Source organism: Hibiscus syriacus, unplaced genomic scaffold (assembly GCF_006381635.1).
Source record: "Hibiscus syriacus cultivar Baekdansim isolate YM2019G1 unplaced genomic scaffold, ASM638163v2 tig00112000_pilon, whole genome shotgun sequence".
Lineage (NCBI taxonomy): Eukaryota > Viridiplantae > Streptophyta > Magnoliopsida > Malvales > Malvaceae > Hibiscus > Hibiscus syriacus.
Genome location: NW_024063235.1, coordinates 226,862 through 247,999, shown reverse-complemented (window position 1 = coordinate 247,999; position 21,138 = coordinate 226,862). Strand labels below are relative to the sequence as shown.

General features: G+C 34.5%; 1 protein-coding gene and 1 long non-coding RNA gene across 2 annotated transcripts in view; one reads left to right on the top strand and one right to left on the bottom strand.

Moving 5' to 3' along the window:
- The window catches only part of LOC120174101, a 23,624-nt gene extending 7,064 nt beyond the window's left edge, over positions 1–16,560 (top strand). The window contains exons 2-4 of the long non-coding RNA XR_005521126.1: positions 3,950–3,956; positions 5,150–5,151; positions 16,435–16,560. This is a non-coding gene — a long non-coding RNA (uncharacterized LOC120174101). The remainder of the gene's footprint in view (positions 1–3,949; positions 3,957–5,149; positions 5,152–16,434) is intronic.
- On the bottom strand, positions 14,817–21,138 carry LOC120174100 (V-type proton ATPase subunit H-like). The gene is made up of 12 exons (XM_039181072.1): positions 21,032–21,138; positions 20,628–20,700; positions 19,816–19,941; positions 19,526–19,628; positions 19,370–19,442; positions 18,160–18,225; positions 17,936–18,047; positions 17,515–17,676; positions 17,279–17,404; positions 16,844–16,969; positions 16,509–16,688; positions 14,817–15,273 (listed from the first exon to the last, which is right to left on the bottom strand). Exons 2-12 carry the CDS (start codon positions 20,655–20,657, stop codon positions 15,025–15,027), a joined length of 1,353 nt encoding a protein of 450 aa, XP_039037003.1. The 5' UTR covers positions 20,658–20,700; positions 21,032–21,138; the 3' UTR covers positions 14,817–15,024.

Here is a 21,138-nt window from a genome sequence, read left to right as displayed (position 1 = left end):
TGATAGGTTTTCAAGTCTTATTTCATTCTCTGAAGTTCAATTATCTTTTTCTACAACATTGTTTTACAATTTACTTCAGAACTTCACTTAAACTTTTGCTACAACATTTATATTCTTACACTCTTTGCATATACATTTTTTTCCACAATATTTTATTCACTTGTTTATACCATCACACAAATATATATATTTACATAGATTTACTTAGTGACACTTTTGACCAATAACTTACTATTAAATACCATAAATCCATGTGGAGATGATACTCACTTACTACTATATTACTTGTTCAATTGTGTAAGCTTGTACATATTTATGTATCATAGCATAGTACATCAGACACGCAACAAGTTTTTGGTATCGTTGTCGAGATTAGCAATTAGAGATTTTAGGTTTAGCTATAGCATAAGTTTCTGTTTATTTTATTGTTTTACTTGTTATTTTATTTATTTCTTTTTCGGTTTTTGTTGTTGCATGACCCGAAGGACTGTTAAGGAACCACTATATCCTCTAGTACCAGAGATCGAACACTTATTCCGTTAGAGACAATGTGTCAACGTGCTCCTAGAGGCATGTATGTCGTTCCAAATCAAGGAGTTCAGCAAGTTCAAGATCCTGCATATCCAAATGTTATAGAAATTTGATATAATGGACTATTACCTTGATTGAGAGTTATTCTAGATCACTTAGCTCCTATCTTGGATGTTCTCAACCTTGGAAATGTAGATCTCAAGATCCAGGCAGCCCACTTCGAGTTTAAAATAGTCATGTTCAATATGTTAAACTCGGTCAGACAGTTTGGTGGCATGCATCACGAATATGCAAGGCAACATATTTGTGCCTTCTTGGAGGTTTGTGACTCTTTCAGGCAACAAGGAGTGCATGAAGATTTGTTAGAACATAAATTGTTTCCTTATTTATTGCGTGACCAAGCAAGGGCTTGGCTTAGTGGAGTTACATCCGGTTCGATAGATTCTTGGGCTAATCTATGTAAAAGTTTTTTGTTGCGGTATAATCTGCCCAACATGAACACTCAATTAAGAAATGACATAGAATCTTTTTGTCAAGCTGATAACAATTCAATGTATGAGTGTTGTGATGATACAAAGGATTGCTTTACAACTACATCAACCATGGATTCAACGATTGGACACAAGTCGTGATGTTTTATAATGTAGTGAATGCTCCCACACGGATAATGTTATATGCTTAAGAAAATGGCACTTTGCTAGATAAGCCACCCGAAAGGCTTTCGATATCCTTAACAAGATAGCAAACAATAATTATCAATTTCACTCTTTAAGGCTAGGAATAGGGAGAAAGACTCCAAGGACGTTTGAATTAGATGCTAAAGATTCAGTGTCAACCCAATTTTTTTCTATAACAAATATATTGAAAAACTTACAAAGTTCCAACGTGGTGAAAGAAGTAAAGGTGGCCAGCTCAGCATGTGTCTTATGTCGTGGCAATCACCATAAAATGAATGCCCTAACAATAAAGAGTTTATCAATTACATGGGAAATTTCAATTGAGGCAACAACAACCCCCACTCCAACACTTAAAACCCAGGATGGCGTCAGCATCCTAATTTTTCAAAGGGTAATAAAGGAGTAACTAATTTCAGTAACTCGAATAGGCTGCAACAAAATCTTACTAAACTTTCAGGCTTTCAACAACAAAAATCTATTGGCAAAATATCAACAAAGGTTCAACATCTTCATCAATTGCTAACTCTCTTTAAAGTTACTCTTTATGATTTCATGGCTACCATGAAAGCCTTACTGCATGATCACTCAACAACTATTAAGATCCATGGAATATTATTGCAGAACCAAGCAACATTGATACAAAGTCATAGCTCGTCTTTGAGAGCATTAGAGAAACAAATGGGCCAAATAGTTATAACATTACATGCTCGACCACAAGGCAGTCTCCTAAGTGATACTGAAGTCACTAAGTCTCATTTAAAGGAGTAATGCATTGCACTCACACTAAGGAGTGGTACCTAACTTAATCAAGGAGATACGTTTGAGGGGAGAAGGTAGATGGTCTATGCCCCAATATTGTGCAAGAAGAACTTGAGGTACAAGAAGAATGACATATAGAGAAAAAAAGGATGAGGGTGTAACAAGTAATTCTACTAAGGGAGGACAGAAGAATGCGACAACAACTTTTGTTCCCCCACATGCAGTGAAAGAAGTCAGACCCCCACCACCCTTCCCTCAAAGACTGAATAAGCATAATGATGACATTTAGTTCAAGAAGTTTGTTGACATCTTTGACCAGTTATATATTAGTTTCCCACTCCTGAAGGCCATTGATCAGATGCCTACATATGCTAAGTTTCTCAAGAAAATTGTCACAAAGAAGAGGAAGGTTAAGAAATATGAAACAGTCTCTACAACAAAAGAATATTGTTCTACGTTGAGTAAACTTCTAGCAAAGTCAAAAGATCCTAGCAACTTAATTATTCCATGTTCTATCGATGATAAATATGTGAGAAGAGCCATATGTGATCTTGGGTTGAGTGTGAATTTGATGCCCAAATTCATGTTCTTGAAGCTTGGGATGGGCAATGCCAGACCGACCACATTGACCTTACAATTAACTGGCCGATCCCATGTTCGTTCCAAGTGAATAATTGAATATGTCATAGTAAAGGTGGACATGTTTGTATTTCCAACTAATTTTCTCATCTTTGATAACGAGGCTGACGACAATGGGGCCATCATTCTGGGGAGACCCTTTCTAGTTATATGTCGCATTCTCATTGATTGCAAGAATGGAGAGTTCACCAAGAGAGTGGCTAATAAAAGTGTAACCATCAATGTCTTTAACACACTCAAATATGAAAATTATTTAGAGGAATGCCAATGTGTGTTAGACATGGACTCGATGGCAGATAAAAAAGCCATAAGATTTAACTACATCAATTTTTACAACTTAAAGACTATGAGTGGCTCAATGAAGAGGAAGGTGTTGAGGAGTTCAAGGATTTTTAAATAGAGGTACAATAGACTACCTTGCTAGTAGCTAGACCATGTACACCATTTGAACCTCTAGACTTTGGTGAATTTATTCCTCTAAAACCTTTGCTACATCGTGTACCTACCTTGATGCTTAAGCCTTTGCCATCGCATCTTAAATATGTTTATCTAGGTAGTGATTAAACTTTTCTTGTAATAATATTTGTTGGTCTAACACTTGAGCAAGAACATAGTTTGATAAATGTCTTAGCACGACATAAGAAGGCTATAGGTTGGACTATGTCTAACTTGAAGGGAATAAGACATACCATATACATGTACAAGCTCCTTCTCAATGAATGCCATAACAAATTTGTTGAACCCCAACGAAGACATAACCATGTAATGAAGAAAGTGGTAATGAAGAAAATCATAAAGTGGCTCGATGTTGGTGTAATATATCCTATATCTAACAGTTAATGGGTAAGCGCAGTGCAATATGTACCTAAGAAATGAGCCATGACTATGGTGATCAACGAGGATAATGAACTCTTACTTCCAAGGACCATCACACATTGGAGGATTTGTATGGACTACCGAAAGCTTAATAAGGGATGAAGAAATACCATTTCTCCTTCCCATTCATCGATCAAATGCTGGATCGATTGGAGGGTAAGTCCTTTTATTACTTTCTCGATGGATACTCAGGGTACAATCAGATTGCTATAGCACTAGAAGATCAAGATAATACAACCTTTACTTGCCCATATGGCACCAATGCCTTTAGAAGAATGTCATTCAGACTTTGTAATGCTCCAACAACTTTCCAAAGGTGTATGTTAGCCATCTTTTCAGACATGGTGAAAGACTTCTTGGAAATCTTTATGGATGACTTATCCGTATGGGGTAATGATTTTGAAAAATGCTTTGTCAATCTAGCTAAAATGCTGAAGCGTGAAGAAGCCAACCTAGTACTGAACTAGAAAAAGTGTCACTTTATGGTGATCAAACGTATTGTTCTAGGACATAAAATTTCACACAAGGGAATAAAGGAAAACAAGGCAAAAGTTAAAGTGATCGAGAAACTGCCTCCACCCACCACTGTGAGGGTATAAGAAGCTTCTTAAGGTATGTAGGGATCTATAAGAGGTTCATTAAAGACTTCTCCAATATTTCCAAGCCTCTGTGTCTTTTGCTACAAAAAAAATAGCCCTTCTTGTTTGACAAAGATTGTTACAACCCGTTCACAGAGTAGAAAGACAGACTTGTCTTGTCACCCATAGTTGTTCCACCTCATTGTACTACTTTTAAATTAATGTGCGACGTGAGTGACTATTCCATAGGAGTAGTGATAGAGCAAAGGCAAGGTAAAATCTTTCATGTCATTTATTATGCTAGTCGTACCTTGTACAAAGCAAAAATAAACTACACAACCACTAAGAATAAATTACTTGTTGTAGTATTTGCATTTGATAAGTTTAGGACATATTTAATAGAAACTAATTTCATTGTGCATATTGATCACACAACCATTAAATAATTAGTGGACAAGAAAAATGACAAGCCTAAACTTATTATATGTATATTGTTATTTGAAGAATTTGACTTAGATATTAAAGATAGGAAATAAACTAAAAATTAGGTTGATGATCATTATCTAGGATAGAAAACATAATTGAATGCCATGACAATTTAGAAATAAACGAGGGATTCCCTAACGAGAAAATTTTATTTGTTGTGAGAATTTCGTGGTATGCTTCCATATTCAACTTTATTGTTAGTGGAGTTTTGCCTCCTGATTTAAATAGCCAAGTCAAAAGGAAGTCTATGCATGATGTGCGACACTACCAATGGGATGAGCCTTATTTATTCAAGCAATGTGTTGATCAAGTGATTAGAAGGTCTGTCCCTAAAAAGAGCAAATAGGGATTCTATTCCATTTCCATAGCGCCCCATGTAGAGGCCATTTTGGTGGTGTTAGGACTGCTGCAAAAGTGCTACAGTCTTGATTCTATTGGCCCATGCTTTTTAAAGATGCACATGACTTCTACAAGGTGTGTGATAGATGCCAAGATACTGGGAACATTTGCAAAATATTTTAGAGGTAGAGCTCTTCGATGTGTGGGGAATAGATTTCATGGGACATTTCCCATATTCCTTTTGTAACCTTTACATACTCCTAGCAGTGTTCTATGTGTACAAATGGGATGAGGACGTGTTGACACCAAAAAATGACTATAAGATCATGCTCAAGTTCTTTCACAAGAACATCTTCACGTGATTTAGAGGATCTAGAGCTGTTATAAGAGATGAAGGCACCCAATTTGATAATAAGCTAATTGCTAAAGAATTTCAGAGGTATGGGGTGCGACATAAAATTGCTACAACATATCACCCATAAACCAATGGGCAAGATGAAGTCTCCAACTACTAGAATAAGAAAATCATTGAGAAGGTGGTGAACTCTAAGAGGAAATATTGGTCCTCAAAGCTTGATGCGACACTTTGAGCATATCGCACAACATTTAAAACTCTACCTGGGATGTCACCCTTCAATCTGGTCTATAGAAAAGCATGTGGTCTTCCCGTAGAGCTGGAGCATAAAGCTTACTAGGCAATCAAGAAGCTCAACATATATTCCAATCTAGCTGGTGAAAGAAGGTTGCTGGAGAATACCAAATGTTGGCATCATAAAAATCTTTTTCAGCGGTATTTTCATGAAGACCAACAAGTTCTCCTATATAACTCTAGACTGAAGCTCTTCCACCGCAAGCTTAAGTCCCGATGGTATAAACCCTTCAAATTACATCATGTATACCCCATGGAGCCGTGGACATAAAGAACCTGGATGATGGTGCAATCTTTAAAGCCAATGGCCAACGCCTGAAAGTCTATACTGGAGCTCCTATTCTACGAGACAAGCCGACCCTTCTCCACGATGCTTGATAGATTAAACCTTTTATCTTTTCTTTTTGCTACAATATTTTTTTGTAATTTGTACATAAATAAATTATTTTATTTTACCCATTGCGTGTATCAGTTTTTAGTCCTTTTAGCTTTTATTTATTTTAACAAATTTCTTTAATTTTCTTGTGACAGGTGGTAGTTTGGGGGAAGCTTGAAAAGTTGAAACAAAAACCCTTATTCTTTAAGGGTTTAGGCGGCAAAAAGAGGGAAAAGTTACTTTTCACTTTTTATTTTTTCAAATCATCCACTCAATTTTTTTATTATTTCTTTCCTTTCTCTCTCTCACTTTTACATTAACTCCCCATTATTTTCCCTTTCCTAAAACCCTTCCATCACATCATCTTTCACTTTCCATTACATAACCGTCAGCCTCTTTCTTTATTTTCATCTTAACTTTTATTTTTCTTCGACTTTTTCTTTATCCCTTCTCATTCTCTACTAAAATCTTCCAAAGCCACCATATCCAAGATTTCTTTCATTCTTTGTTTTCTTTGTGTTATAGCAAGTATGAATGCTACAAGAATGCTTCGATGTTCCGTCCTCTTCCTAAAGATCAAGGCAAGCTCTCACACAAAAAAATTGAAGATGAAACGACGAGGGAGAGATTTTAAAAAAATAAAGGAATGAAGGTTTATCTAGAGCAAGGATTAGTTTTTCTGGTTGAAGATGATGAATAAGGCTTTGACTTTGAAGTCAGGGATGTCTTGGCAAAGCATAAGTGGCAGAGGTTCGCCAAGCATCTAGGTGATATTGCCCTAGCGATGGTGAGAGAGTTCTACACTCACCTCACTAATCCATCGAAACATGTCATCTTCATGCGTGGTGATAAGATTTGGTTCACCCTAACTTCTATAACCATGTTTTTTAAGCTTGAGAACATCACCAACTGCCATGTAAAGTATGTTGCTGAAGACAACACCGAAACATATATGGAATCTTAGAGGCTCTTTGCTTCCAAGGCATTCAATGGAAGGGAGACACACTGAGTAAGCTGAATGTGGAATGGCAATGCCTCAAACCCCAAGCCAAGGTATGGAATCATTTTTTAAGACTAGACTAATACCATCTTCACACCGCACAATTGTTTCACCGCCGCGGATGCTTCTCCTACACTCTATCATTGTGGGGTGTCCGATCAATATGAGAGAGGTAATTTCCAAGCAAGTTTATGAGTGTTTCAAATGAAAGAATGACACTTTGATTTTTCCCAACTTGATCAATGCCTTATGCTAAAAGAAGAAGGTGGTCGAATAAATGTTTGAAGAGATAATTCCGAGCAAGGCTGGAATAGTCAAGGAAAAGATCATCGAGCTTATGGACTTTGATGAAGATGACCCTAAGGAAACTCTTGAGAGGGGCACAAAAATAATTGCCATAGAAAGACTGGTGGTTGTAGTGGCATCTTCATGGTATACTAAGGAGCGAGTAGAGCACCTGGAGAGCCATACGCATAACTTCTTCACCTATGTGAAGAGGGGACTTACCTAGAAATTTTCTAACTTTGTTAAACATATAATGGATACAGTCACACACATACACATGCAAAGGATCTTGTTTTAAGGAAACGTTCTTGATATCTTGACCTATCTAGCATGTTGAAGCCAATTGTTTCTAAGGGCTGAAATTTTATCCTATATTACTACCTTAACTCAATGTTTTCCATATCATTCTTTTCTATTGATTATTATTCATTTCTTGAAAGCAATAAATAAATTAAGTCTAGGGGAGTGATAACCCAGTAAAAGGATATATTTTTTGCCTTTTTATTTAGGTTATCGGTTGTTTAAAAGTTCAAGTCATAGCATTTAGTTACATTTAGCTCATATAATTGAATGTGGTGGAAATGTTTTGTTGCATCATATTTTTAATGCCAAAACTGATTTTGTTGAAATGAAAGGTCTTGTTTTGTGCGTGTTGTGTAGGTGAAGAAAGAAAAGGAGAAACTGTGGTTTTTGTAGCATTCTGGATAAGAAGATCTGAAGAACTGTTGAACTGATGAAGAAAAAATATTGTAGTAATTTTGGATAACAAGTTTGGGCGCAGAAAAAGATAAAATATTAAAAATATCAAGCTGTCATGTTATCAAGACACACGTGATATGTTGTCATGCTACCACTTTTTGGACCACTTGCCAGCTTGCCCCTTCTATTCACGTGAAGAGTATGAATCCTAGGGTACAAAGGGAATTTTTGGGCCTAAAGCACTAGAAAATTCCCTACTATAAATACCTAAAGGTACCCTACATTTAAAAGAACTTTTGAGAGGTGACTTAAGGGAAAATGGCGAAAGAAGGTTGCACCAAACTTCCATTTTATTCATTCTTCAACCTTTTTCGTAGTGTCCTCTATAGTTGAGCTTCGAAGGGGCAGCAGCTAGGACCTTGAGAGAGGCTAGCTCGCTAAGGTGGTTCACAGCGATGGTTCTAAGTGTCGCGACAGCAGCTCATTTGGGAATTTTCTTCTCATTGTGTATTTATTTATTTATTTGATATGGGTTTGAACTTAACATTGATTATGGATGAACTTAGCCATGCCATAAACTAATCTATTTGGCGTTGGGTTTCCCTTGAATGATTTTTATTTTGTGTTAATGAATGGTTTAATGTTTTTATGTTTAAATGTTATTTTGCTCATTGTTTATATTTCAAATGCTTAGTATTGTGAGAGCTTTCAAGAGTTAGTCATTTACTAAGTATAGATGCTTAAGATCAAGAGAGTTAGGCTAGATCGACGTGAGTAATATAATTAAACTGGGATGGCGAGGTTTTAATCCACCTTACAGATAATGAAAGGGTTTCAAATAACTAAAAGAAGTAGGATGTAATCGATAGGATTGTGCTTTAGTTTACACTAAGAGGTATTATCGTAGCATTTTTCTATCAGGTGCCTTACTAGATATAGCCTAAGAGCACTATTTGTAAACCCTATCGAGCAGCATACTCATAAGAATCATAAACCATTCTAGACACATAATATTAATTGGCATAGCGACTCTATCCATTTACCCCTATAAAAGCTTGATTGTGTGAGGTTGTCAAGCCTTATTTCATTCTCTGAAGTTCAATTATCTTTTTCTACAACATTCTTTTACAATTTACTTCAGAACTTCACTAAAACTTTTGCTACAACATTTTGATTCTCACACTCCTTGCACATACCATTTTTTGCCACAACATTTTATTCACTTGTCTATACCATCATACACACACACACACACACACACACACAGATTTACTTAGTGACACTTTTGTGCTATAACTTACTTTTAAATCCCACCAATCCTTGTGAAAACAATACTCGCTCACTGCTATATTACTTGTTTGATTGTATATATTTTTACATATTTACGTGTCATAACATAGTACATCACACATGCAACACTACCTTCACATGTTGTCTACCAATACATGGTTTAGTAGATCCTATGCAAACATGATCTCTACTCTCATGCTTCAATTTGACAAGTAAAACCTAACTGTATATTTTCTATTTCTCATACTTTATTCTATGAAATTATAAGAGCAAGAGTTAGAGTCATTTCCCTTTTTGTGTACCTACTTAAGTTTCCCCTCATCGGACAAAGGTTCGACGTGACTCTACATAGGGTGAGTTCTCATAATTTATTACATATAGGGTTTTTTTTATAGAGAAAAAATGTACTTGAATTGTTCTTATTGATGACCCTTTGAGAGAGTTAGACCCTCGATCCTCATCCATTATAGGCTAAAACATACTAAGTTTAATTCGAGAGGATACATTCCCCTATGCCCATATGAAGAAACATATCAAACAAAGGCATAAGATATATATACCCAAAAAGTTACTCACTAGGCCCATACTAGGAAACAAATCCTACGAAGGCATTGCTTTCACCCCTATTTAAAAAGAACGAAGCTCATGTATATAGCTTATAGAATGCAAATGCATGAGAAGTATGTGAGGGGAAACTTGCAAACCCTTGAAAACAAGTACAACAATCATCTCAAACCATATTCAAAACTTTTATAAATTTGGATCCAATGAACTAAAAAATCAGTACATTTATTTACGAATAAATCAAATTATAAATGAAAACAAACTTCATTTGAACGTACAAATAATAAAAAATTATATTAATCCAAATTCATAATTTTCATTGCGAAGACAACAACTAATCGATTAATGGTCTGATTCTCTAAATGTCCCCAGTGGAGTTGCCAAACTATCAAAACAATCCTTAAGCCTTTGGGCAATAGGTGGGGCGGGACCAATCTTGACTTAAAAATATTTTATAAAGTTTATCAATGAAGTGTAATATTAGAAAATAAATTGGTTTGGAATCGCCATCGACCTTTGGGTTGGGTAGCTCGAATACTTAAAAACATTTTTAAAAGAATTTAAGAAAAAATATTTTTAAAAGAAAAAAGTGGTATGTGTTTAACCAAAAACTCATTTTTAAAAAGGGTTTGTGAGTCTATTACGCGTGGGGAAGGATGAGCACCCCCTCAACGCCCAAAACTAGTATCTAATTTATTAGTTTGTTGTTTTTGCAATGGAAAATATTATGAATCTGACATTAGTTTAATTAAAGATCATTTTTCACAAAAAAAATTATTAACTCGAGAATTCTAAAAAGAAAATGACAATATTTCATCATTTCCAATCGAAGAGAAAGAAACTCTCAACATGAATTAGAACGACTATTACTCTCACTGAATGAACGATGAAATTTCATATTTTTCTTTTGAAAATTTTCATATTTGATAAAGGTCATTTAATTCAATCAAAGGTTATACGAAGAAAGAGATGATATTCCACCATTTCCAATCAAAGAGAAAGAAACTCTCAATCCTGAATTGAGACGACTATTTCTCTAGACAATTGAAACTAAAGGAATCTCACTTTTCTTCTAAAGAATTCTCACAAGAACAATTATTTAATAAAAAGACTAATAATAAATTAACCAATTAATTCTAATTACTGGTCCATTTAGAAAAAAATAAAGAATATTCAATTATTTAATAGTGTCAAGTCAAAGCCTTTAATTGGCATTAAATGACTTTTCCTCGACAAATTTAAATATGAGAACATTTTCTTTCATTTTCTTTATCTTTGTTAATTTTAAGCACGGTTAACTTTAATATAGTTCCACTTAATAGGGTATTGAATTAGAAGTAAAATATTTTTAAAATAATGTTATGTCATGTAAGTAAAATAATGTTATGGCTAAAATCAACACACACAAACAAGGCAACAAAAGTGATTTCAAAGTTTAACTAATCAGATTTATAAAAAGAAGGATTAAATCAGAAGTAATCTAAACTGTAAAACTGAAATTAAAAACATCAAATAAGAGATTAAAATGAAAGAAAATAGAATACAATATTCAAATTTTGAAAAAATGAATAAAATTAAATGTTAGAATTTAAAGGACTAAAAAGTAAATACTAGAAATTAAAGAACTGAAATTGAAATACTAAAAATTAAAGGGTATAAATGTAAATAATAGAAATTAAAGGTTCAGTTTTTTCAATAATTTGACCTGGACCATAAACAACACGAATCATACCCCAAGAGGGGTCCTCGTGAGGTCGTAGAAATTATTCGAATATTTTAAAAAGTTAGTATTTAGTAGTTAATAATGAAAATTACTATAATAATGTGAGTCGTACTCCAGGACGGGTCTTCTCAAGATTGTAAAATCAATTCGAATACGAGAATTACAAAGAACAACAAGTTAAAATTAAAATTAAAATTGAATCATAATAATACGGGTCATACCCCAAAATGGATCACCGCAAGATCGAATTGAGTAAATATGTAATAATAAAAATTAAAACAATTATCAAAATGAGAAAATTGCAATATTAGGACAATAAATATGAAATAAATGAACAAAATAGAGAATTGAGGACTAAAGTGTAAATACAAGAACAAACTAGGATGACCTAAAGCAAATTTTCCATTTTTCAGCCTTAGTAAATTAAAGAATACAAAAAAGGAAAAAACAACATAGTTGGGACATCAACATTCGAATTAATAAATAAAAATAAAGAAGGTGACTAGAATGGGAAAACGCGACCAGAAAGGAAAAACCTTGAAGTTTTAATTTAAAATCCACTTTTTTTAACCATTCGAAATCTATACCCTAAAAAACCTTCCCCTCTTTGTATTTTCTCTCAAGTTGTCCATCTCTTTAGTAGCCCAGAGCTCACCAAACTAATGTCGCCAACCACCATCAGCGGTTGCTAAATGAACCCTAACTAAAGGACTGTTTGTTTACTTCAGAATGATTAAGCGCTGAATGATTCAAATGTTTAATGATTCAGAGGCTCTGTATGAATTAGCTCTGAATATGACATGTTGTTTGATAATGGCTCTGAATCATTCAGAATGTACTTCTATGCTTAATCATTTAGCACTGTTTTGCTGAATCATTCCGAAGTACGAAACAAACACGTTGAATGTTGAACAGTTCAGCATTCAACACTGAATGATTCCATTAAGAGGCAAACAAACAACTCTTAAACCTAAAACATCTTCAAACATTTCGATCTTCCCTCTTGACACCAAACCCGAAGATCGAGAGTCCAAAAAATGAACACTAAACACCTAAACTAGCCTTGACTTCTCACCTTCCGACTCTAGCGACGGAAAGTCGCCCTTGATTTATTACCTCAATACCTAGAGAAATAAAGGGGACTCCTAACTCTTCTAACTCAAACCCTAAAATGACATGCAAGACCCAAAACGGCTAGAGGTTCCTTGGCCTTCCAACTCCCAGTGATGCCATGACTCCCAGTTTATCTACTCGGGCGATGAGCCACCAACAATAGTAACGAAAACCCCTTCCTTTTCTATACTCTATTTTTGCTTTGAAACAAAAATGAAAGAATATGTATGATGTAGATTTGATACAAAAAGGTAAGATACCTTGCTTGAAATGCTCTTATTTTGGTTTTCTATTACTTGTTTTCTCTGTTTTGAATATGGGGAGAGATCCCTTTTTACATTCTATGTGTTTCGAAGAGTGGGGGAAAAGAGACCCCTTTACATTCTTTGATTTTGGTTTTCATAATCCTCGTTCCCATTCAAAAACAAAAATTGAAAATTATCCTTGCTTTTGTTTTTGTTTTGTTGTGTATGTGAGATACTGATCTGGTGAGGAGGAGGGGACTGGTGTCCTGGGACGGAGCCAGGAATTTAGTTCAAGAAGGGGCAAAGTATAATTAACAATAGAAAATGGGGTCAAAATCAAAATAAATCAAAATTTAAAAGCCTAAATAGGTAGTTTTCCCTAAAGTTTTTAATGGTAAAAAATATTTGGGGCAGTGGCCCCCTCGAGGGCCTTCCATGCCAGTGTTCCTATTGGCGTGGAGGTCATCGTGGATGTTTGCTGGAGTTTCGGGTAACAGGGCTTGCTTGTTGGTGGTTGGGAGTAGGCCTGTAAACGAACCGAACGCACACGATCGGAGGTATATTCATATTCGTTCATTTAATAAACGAACATAAATGAACACAAACATAAACGAAGAAATTTTTTTTGTTCATGTTCGTTCATTAAGGAATATAACTTGTTTATGTTCATTCATTTAAATAATAAACGAACACGAACGAACGAACATAAACGAACACGAACGAACATAAACGAACAACACAAAAAAAAACTTATTCGAACGCAACAATCGAATGTAAAAAAAAAGTAAACAACAAGAATAACAAAATTCATTAATATAACCTGAAACTTTAGAGTTAATTTGTTCGAATACGACAAAAACATACATAAATGAAGCTATATGAACATAATAAAGTCTTAAAGTTAATTTGTTCAACAAAACAATCTTCTTGAAATCCAAACAACTTCAATAATCTTCGTAACATATTGAACTTGCCATCTGTTCGAACATAAATGAACGAACATATTATCGAACGTTCACGAACGTAAATGAACGAGCGAGCCCTTTGTTCATGTTCGTTCATTTAATTAAACGAATGCAAAATTTTGTTCATGTTCGTTCATTTAATAAATAAACGAACATAAATGAACTTCCCACCGCACGATTCATGAACGGTTCATTGAACGTTTAGTTCATTTACCTGCCTAGTTGGGAGCTTGTTGGTGGAGGCGTTCAAGAGAGAGAGAACAAATGTGTTCATCTCGCGTGGTAAGAAAAGTGGAAGAGGGACCACACTAGGGAGCTGATGAGACATGCTTGAGACCATTGTTGGAAGCTGAAAAGCCAAGACTAGCGGCTGAGGCTTCTTGGGTGTAGGTAGGGTTTCTCAAACCTTAGCATTTTGGGCTTGTTGGGCTACTGGATATATGAACAGGCTTTGTTCTCTTGGGTCACTGTTTGGGTTTTATATCAAGGATAGGGTTTTAGATTGGAGCTTGATAATTTTTTTTATTATCTATATAGAACTTAAACAACTTCAAATCAGGATCACATTTCCACCCAATTAACTTCAAAAAGTTTAAAATGATGATTGTCAGTGAAAAAAAATGAAATAGGACATGTATACACGATTCTCACACTGAAGCTGTTTGTTGACTGTCATTTTGACCACATCGTTAGCTTCTGACAGTCAAAGATGATAAAATGTCTTCAGATTAAGAGTTCAATTGAATATAAAATGTAAAGGTTGAGATTTAAATAATTTTTTTAATTAAGTTCGAAAGTTCTTTTTACCTTTAGGCTAAAAAAATTATGTGTTTTAGAGACTGAGCTATAATTTTATCATTATCTTACAATTTTTGAAAGGATTAAATTAAAATTTTATTATTTACGAGGACCAACATGTAATTTTAACATCATCTTATCTCAAACCTTTAAAATTTAAACACTAAACCCATAATTTTACCATTTAGGGGCCAAGGCCCATGAGTTGAAGTTAAAAAAATTCATTAAAAAAAAGTTGTTCTTCCATTACAATGGCAACACAATTTATTTAAGCAAACAAGAAATTGCATACATTTTATTCTATACCACAACTAAATTTTTTTTAAAATAATTAAAAACAAAACAATTATTCCTTAAAATGTTGGCAATCAAGTAATCCGACATAATTTAATTACCATCCAGCTGGACGTGATCGAGAACGAGTAAGCCAAACTATGCCTGCAAAAAGCTAGCATATTTGGCTCCCAGGAAAAGCCTCTGGATGCAGAGTAAGGCATTCTTGGTAACCTCAGCGCTGTCATGATTCATCAACTTCATCACCTGTTCCTTCGCCTTGAGGTCATTTACTATCACCCGACCAGCGGGGTGGTTCTGAATAAATTGCGAGAGATCAAAGCAAGCAACAGCCAGAGCTCTTGGATCAGTAGACGAGTCCATAATTGTAATGAGGACCCTTAGAACCTGGTGAACAACATGATAACTAAATATCACAGTTTTCTACTTGGATATTTACAATCTAAGCACGCATGTTTTAACTGATCCTGATCTTCCCCGATATGGTTGATGAGCAACAAAATAACTAAAAAATTATCAGAAAATAGATGACGTGAACAAAGTGTAACGATAATAATTTGTTCCGAGGACAAACACATCAGCAAGAATCAATGAACTGTTACAACTCGCCAAAGGCACCACCACTCACCTAGTGTTCTAAGTTGTGAACTAGGTTCGTCGCATCAGAATAAGACAACCCCTCACTGCCCCCAGAAAAGTTCAAACCCATTCGGACAAGACACATTTGATCAAGGCACAAAAAGAAAACATGAATAACCTTTTGGGCAAGATACATTTTGATCAAGGCAACCGCATGATGTGTCTAGACGTGCGTTTTTGTAAGGCAGTAGGTGCTAAAATACTCCTGATTTCAATTATTTTTAATTTTTTTACTAACAATATCTTCATCAAGGAAGGGGATAATATCAATTCTCTAATGTTTTGAGTATTCAACATCAGATATTGGAGGACCATAAGTAAAACATACATATTGACCAAGAAAGAAGAAAACACTGTTGTGCGTAGGATAAATAAACTGAACTAATATTTGAGTACATTATCATCATTAAATACCTAAGCTTATTTTACTTCCACACAAATAGACATACAAAAACATGCATACAAACACACGCATGTATCATGCCTTATATCACTTGGGCATATGCTTTTTGTAGCACCTTGCACCATATAAGGATTGTAACACCTAACTGAGCATCACATCAGAATCTTAATTTTAGTGAATTATCGGACAAGATGCATTCTTTTTTCATAAAACAAATTCTTCATAAAAAAAAATTACAGATCTACACTCTCATATGAAATGATCGTTATTGATACATAATCAATTAACAGGAAGTTACATTCTGACAAATCAACTTCACCAATTTACCATGGCAACTTGCCTCTAAGAGTACTAGTCTAATAGAAATGCCAAAAGACCAAATTTCTTACACATTAGCAGTTAAGATGCATGGCAGTGAGGTTGCAGTTTTCAGATAAAAGAAAGATTTATGTGGTTGGAAACTTTTGCACAGACCCAGTGGATAAATTAATTTCTTTTAAAATTAGTTTCCCTCTTCATAAAGTTACCCATAAGCAAGGATATAGCTTGAGACGTTGAAAGCCATGACAAAAAAATATACCTGGAAATCATTCTCTTCAAAGCATGAAATATTATCACGCCAAAACAATGGATCTTTATGCATGGGTGACCAATCAAGATGACCAAGAAGAACTTCTTGCTTATATTTATCGAACGAACTCAATTTCTTAATGTTATCCTTGAGACCATCTTCAAGGTGATTGAGAGTCTCCAATAGATCCTATGAAATATCCAAATCAAATCCGTAAGCAAGAATCGGTATATAAAGAGCACAAAATTATAGCTGCATTGAATCTAAAAATTAAATTGAAGGAAAAATAGGATTTAATATGAGAATTAATAGCCAGATAAGAATTAAATGATCTGTTTTCTTACCACATCACTCCATGCTTGTGCTTTCAAACTCTGAGCAATCTGTGGCAGTCCAAGGTCAACCATCTGAGCACCGAACGTGCCTTTGGATAACAAGTTCCTAAAGGTCAATACAACAACCCTGACAACCTGGCCGCCATTCGTCAAGTTAAAAAAATATTATACAAATCAAAAACACATTTAAAACGATTAAACTAACATAGAATTAGATTAATCAGACAGAACTGTAAAGCATGCAATTCGTCCTTGGTAATGATAAAAATTCAATGCTAACACAGAAATGCAGAAAAAAGTTGAAGGGCAAAGGAAAGCATGGAAAATAACAGAATCCTGCTCATATGCCACAGTAAAGGATGTATGACCACACATACATTTTATTAAAGCAGCATACACATTAAAAGGCAGAATTTGGATAAAAGGCACATTAGAATAGCTCACCTTCTCCTTTGTGGAACTTTTAACAACATCAACCAGTCTTGGTAGAGCCCTAGATGTCGCTAAATACTCAATTGCTGGTTCATAGTAAGATAAAAGCCACACACATAGACATGTTTCATAGAGAAGCTGTTGCAAACAATAGTTGTCAGTTTCAGATTTATACCACTCAAATGGCTTAGAAGGAAAAGTTACTCCTTTTAAAACCTAACCATCTCAAAAGTGAAAAACAAGAATACCTGGTTAGATTGCTGGGTCGATGCTGGAGTAATTAAAGGAATCAGTAACTTCACCCCATCCGCTCGAACAAAGGAAGACCTGACAACAGGTTCCTTAAGTAATGTTGCAAGACAGTTAATAGCAGTAGGAATACCACAACTAGGATGGGAAGGCTTCTTTAGCTGCAAAGACATTGGACATCAATAAGTAAGGAGAACTATTATCTAAGTCGATAGAAATAAAAAGCATCTACTTCAAAAGAGATCATTTTGCAGCAAGGACATGTAAGAGAACGAGATTATCAGAGGCTAGAATATGGACATGGGAACTTCCAGAAGGAATGTAAAATCATAGAAAGCCAAGGCAGTCAACTTCTTCCAGCCATGAGAAATTGACGAGCATTGTAGACTGAAAAAACAGAATGCAAAGCAATAAACGAACCTGCGTGCAAAGCCAGTCAACCAATTCCTTTAGTACATCATTAATGGTAGGGCCCCTTATCTTTGAGGCTTCTCCATTTGCAACACCACCATCCTGGGTTCTTGGCCTTGCACTATAAATTAATAGAAAAAAAAGAATGTAAAGAATCATTAAATAGAGCATGAAATATACTATGTCGTTTGGTGAAATTTATTTATTTATTTGATGAAACACACATTTTGTACCTTACTATCAAGGCAAGTATCCTGCAGCTCTTTTCTTGTATGAACCAGTTCCCTTTCCACAACAATCTGAAAGTACACCAAATTTTGGATGGTTTTAGTTTGGACAATTTAGTACAAGTTAAGGAACCAAGTATACATGGATGACAATTTTCACATTTACCAAAGAAATACTTTCATTCAATTATAAAGGTAATAAAGCCAAAGAGTAGAATAAAGAATAAACCAGATTATATAACAATGATAGCCATATATAATAAACAATGCTTGATGACCTCTGCTAAAAAAATTATTTGCATCTAAAAGCTCTTGCAGCTAGCAGCAAAAGTGGCAGAAGTTCCTCATAAATACCATGTTTGAGCTAATATCAACACCAGTTGCATACATGTATATTTTCATACATTATAACAACTATACTCAAAAAACATGCTGGTATTTTTTACCAGAGAGACAACTTACAATGAACAATCACATAAGAGTCCATTGTGAGCGAGATATCAAGACTCCTGATACTTGTACATACTCATTATGCATATGAAGCTAAATCCTATCAACATCACTCAGACTTCAAACAAGAAAGTGATAGAGAAGAGATTGCTGTTGTAACTTTAAGGGTACAAGTCCAACATCAACTTTTCAATAAAAAAAGGAAAGGAAAGGAAAGAAAGATGAAGTCCTACAAAGCATAGCCATCACTAACAATATAGGGAAGATTCAGCACAAAGGAATCAACTCATTTCAGAGTCAAAATAATTCCATAAAAGAAAAGTGAAGCCAATATGTATAGATACAATATTCAGAAAGATGATTGTAACTGTGAGGGAGTCACCAAGCAGACACTTTACACCATTTTTTAGGGTACCAAATTCTGTAACTTTAAGGGTCCAACACCTACTTTTCATTTTTTAAAGAAAAAAAAATCCTAAAAGATCATAGCCGTCACTAAAATTATAAAGCGATTCAGCACCGAGAAATCAACAAAATTTAGAGTGAAAACAAATGCAATAATGGACAAGTGAAGCCAGTATGCATAGATATAACATTAAGAAAGGTGATTCTAACTGTAAAGCAGTCATCAAGCAGCCACAATACACTATTTTAGGGTGCCACTGGCCATAGTTGAAAGATATTAGAGTATCAGCCACCTTGTCCACACAGACAAAAAAAAGGCCACAAATTAACTATGAAAGCAATTTTGAGGGGAATAACTTAACTTAGGAAAGGTTCATAAGTATCTTCAGTAGCAAGAGACTTGTCATGAAATAATCTGGCTCTTTTTGGATTGGCTGCAATAGAAAATATCAGCAAATAAATTTGTTTATGATGAATGCAATTGTCAAAAAACCAGCATTCTTCAAAGTTCAAATACCTGTAAGCATTTCATCAATTAAAGCCAGAACATATTCCACTGTTTCTTCTTTAAAGATATCACGTAATATGCTAACAAACACTTGGACGTAGGCCAGACCATCCTGTCACAGTTAATTTCACCAATCAATATTATTGTGAAGACCATCCAAGATTTCCCTTTCAAAAACCTTAATCAGTTTATAATGAAAGAGAAGTTAATAGAACTAGTGAATTAATAGGAGAGGGAAAAGGAACATATCCACAAAATGATACCCAACTCATATGTTAAGAAGAGATATAAAAAATTACATCATCCAACAACTGTGCCCTGACACTTTCAGCTCTATTATCATAACGCCTTAACAGCTGAAGGCCTGTTCCTGAAATCAACTTCGTCGTCATGTATGTTTCCCATGGGATATCCCTCTTAAGAACCTTTAAAGGAGAATAAAAGCATTTATCAGCATGGAATCACCACTAATCCTCGAAAAGTTTAAAGAATAATTATTTAGATTCTTTTAAACAGGGAACCACAAGAAAAACATAACACCATATAGAATTTTTAATAAAATAGGATCAGGAAAATTATAAAAAAGGGCAAATATAATTTGCTTGTTTTAAAAAATGAATAAAAATGTGTTTCGCTGCCTATGATGAGTTGAACAGACAAAAATTGGAAGCATTTAAAAGAATCCAAAAACTTGTGTAGCCCATCAAAGCAGTTCATTAGGAGAACGCCTAACCTATATTTTGATAAGATCCATACTTTTCATGGTTTCAAAACCTAAAACACAAAAGCAATAACAAAGAACTGATTTTCGCATTCGATAACTTAAAATGAAAAGAACCATCCATGCAAGTAAGCCAAATCTACCATGACAGGATGCCATATTTTTAGTGCCTGATCCTTGAAGGAAATATGTTCTACAATTTTACTGTTGAATTCTTCAAAATTATCATTTGCTTTTATATTCAATCGCGCTTCAATTTTGCTTCCAAAAGCAAAAAGAAAATTAAAATAGCAATGGTCATATGATCCACTAGCTTTCGAATCCCAATAAAAAATCAAAAAAATTATAAAATCGTAAAAAATAAAGCATATGTGATGATCAGATGATCACCTGTTCAGTAGTCAGTTCCGCACGATCCATTGATGCTCAAAAGAGTATTTCGAATCCACACAAACTCAAATGCCTACAAATTTTCACCAAAGAAATTAAAAAATAACTTGATAGATTTAAATCAAACTCCGTATTTTACCACAAATACACAACAGAAATCTATAATTCATTTTTTAAAAAGTCACAAATCTGAAGAATCAAAATCGACAGATCCATCTGATTAATCTAGCTTAAATTTATTCCACTTCTCAGTTAAAAGTTCGTAGATCAAAGTAAATCTAAAAAAAATAGGAGAGTGAAAAAAAATAATTAGAGAGAATGCAAGTTGAACTTTGGAGATCACGTGAAAGTTCATCAATTTCAAAAAGAAACAATTAATTAGGGAATACATTGTATCAAATCACCTTTAAAAACACAAAAATCTTAAAAGAGAAAAAGAAATAAAATGTAAGCGGAGAGATTAGAGAAGAGGGTTTTGTTTGGATTGAAAGAAAAACTGGAGGAAATTGGA

What these genes read in the sequence shown, in the direction of transcription:
- LOC120174100 (XM_039181072.1), bottom strand. Translation starts at nt 20,657, where the DNA reads ATGGATCGTGCGGAACTGACTACTGAACAG. An exon ending in GGGCACAGTTGTTGGATGAT is followed by an intron (nt 19,629 to 19,815) that starts GTAATTTTTTAT and finishes TAACTGTGACAG; the next exon opens with GATGGTCTGGCCTACGTCCA. An exon ending in CGACCCAGCAATCTAACCAG is followed by an intron (nt 17,405 to 17,514) that starts GTATTCTTGTTT and finishes TGTTTGCAACAG; the next exon opens with CTTCTCTATGAAACATGTCT.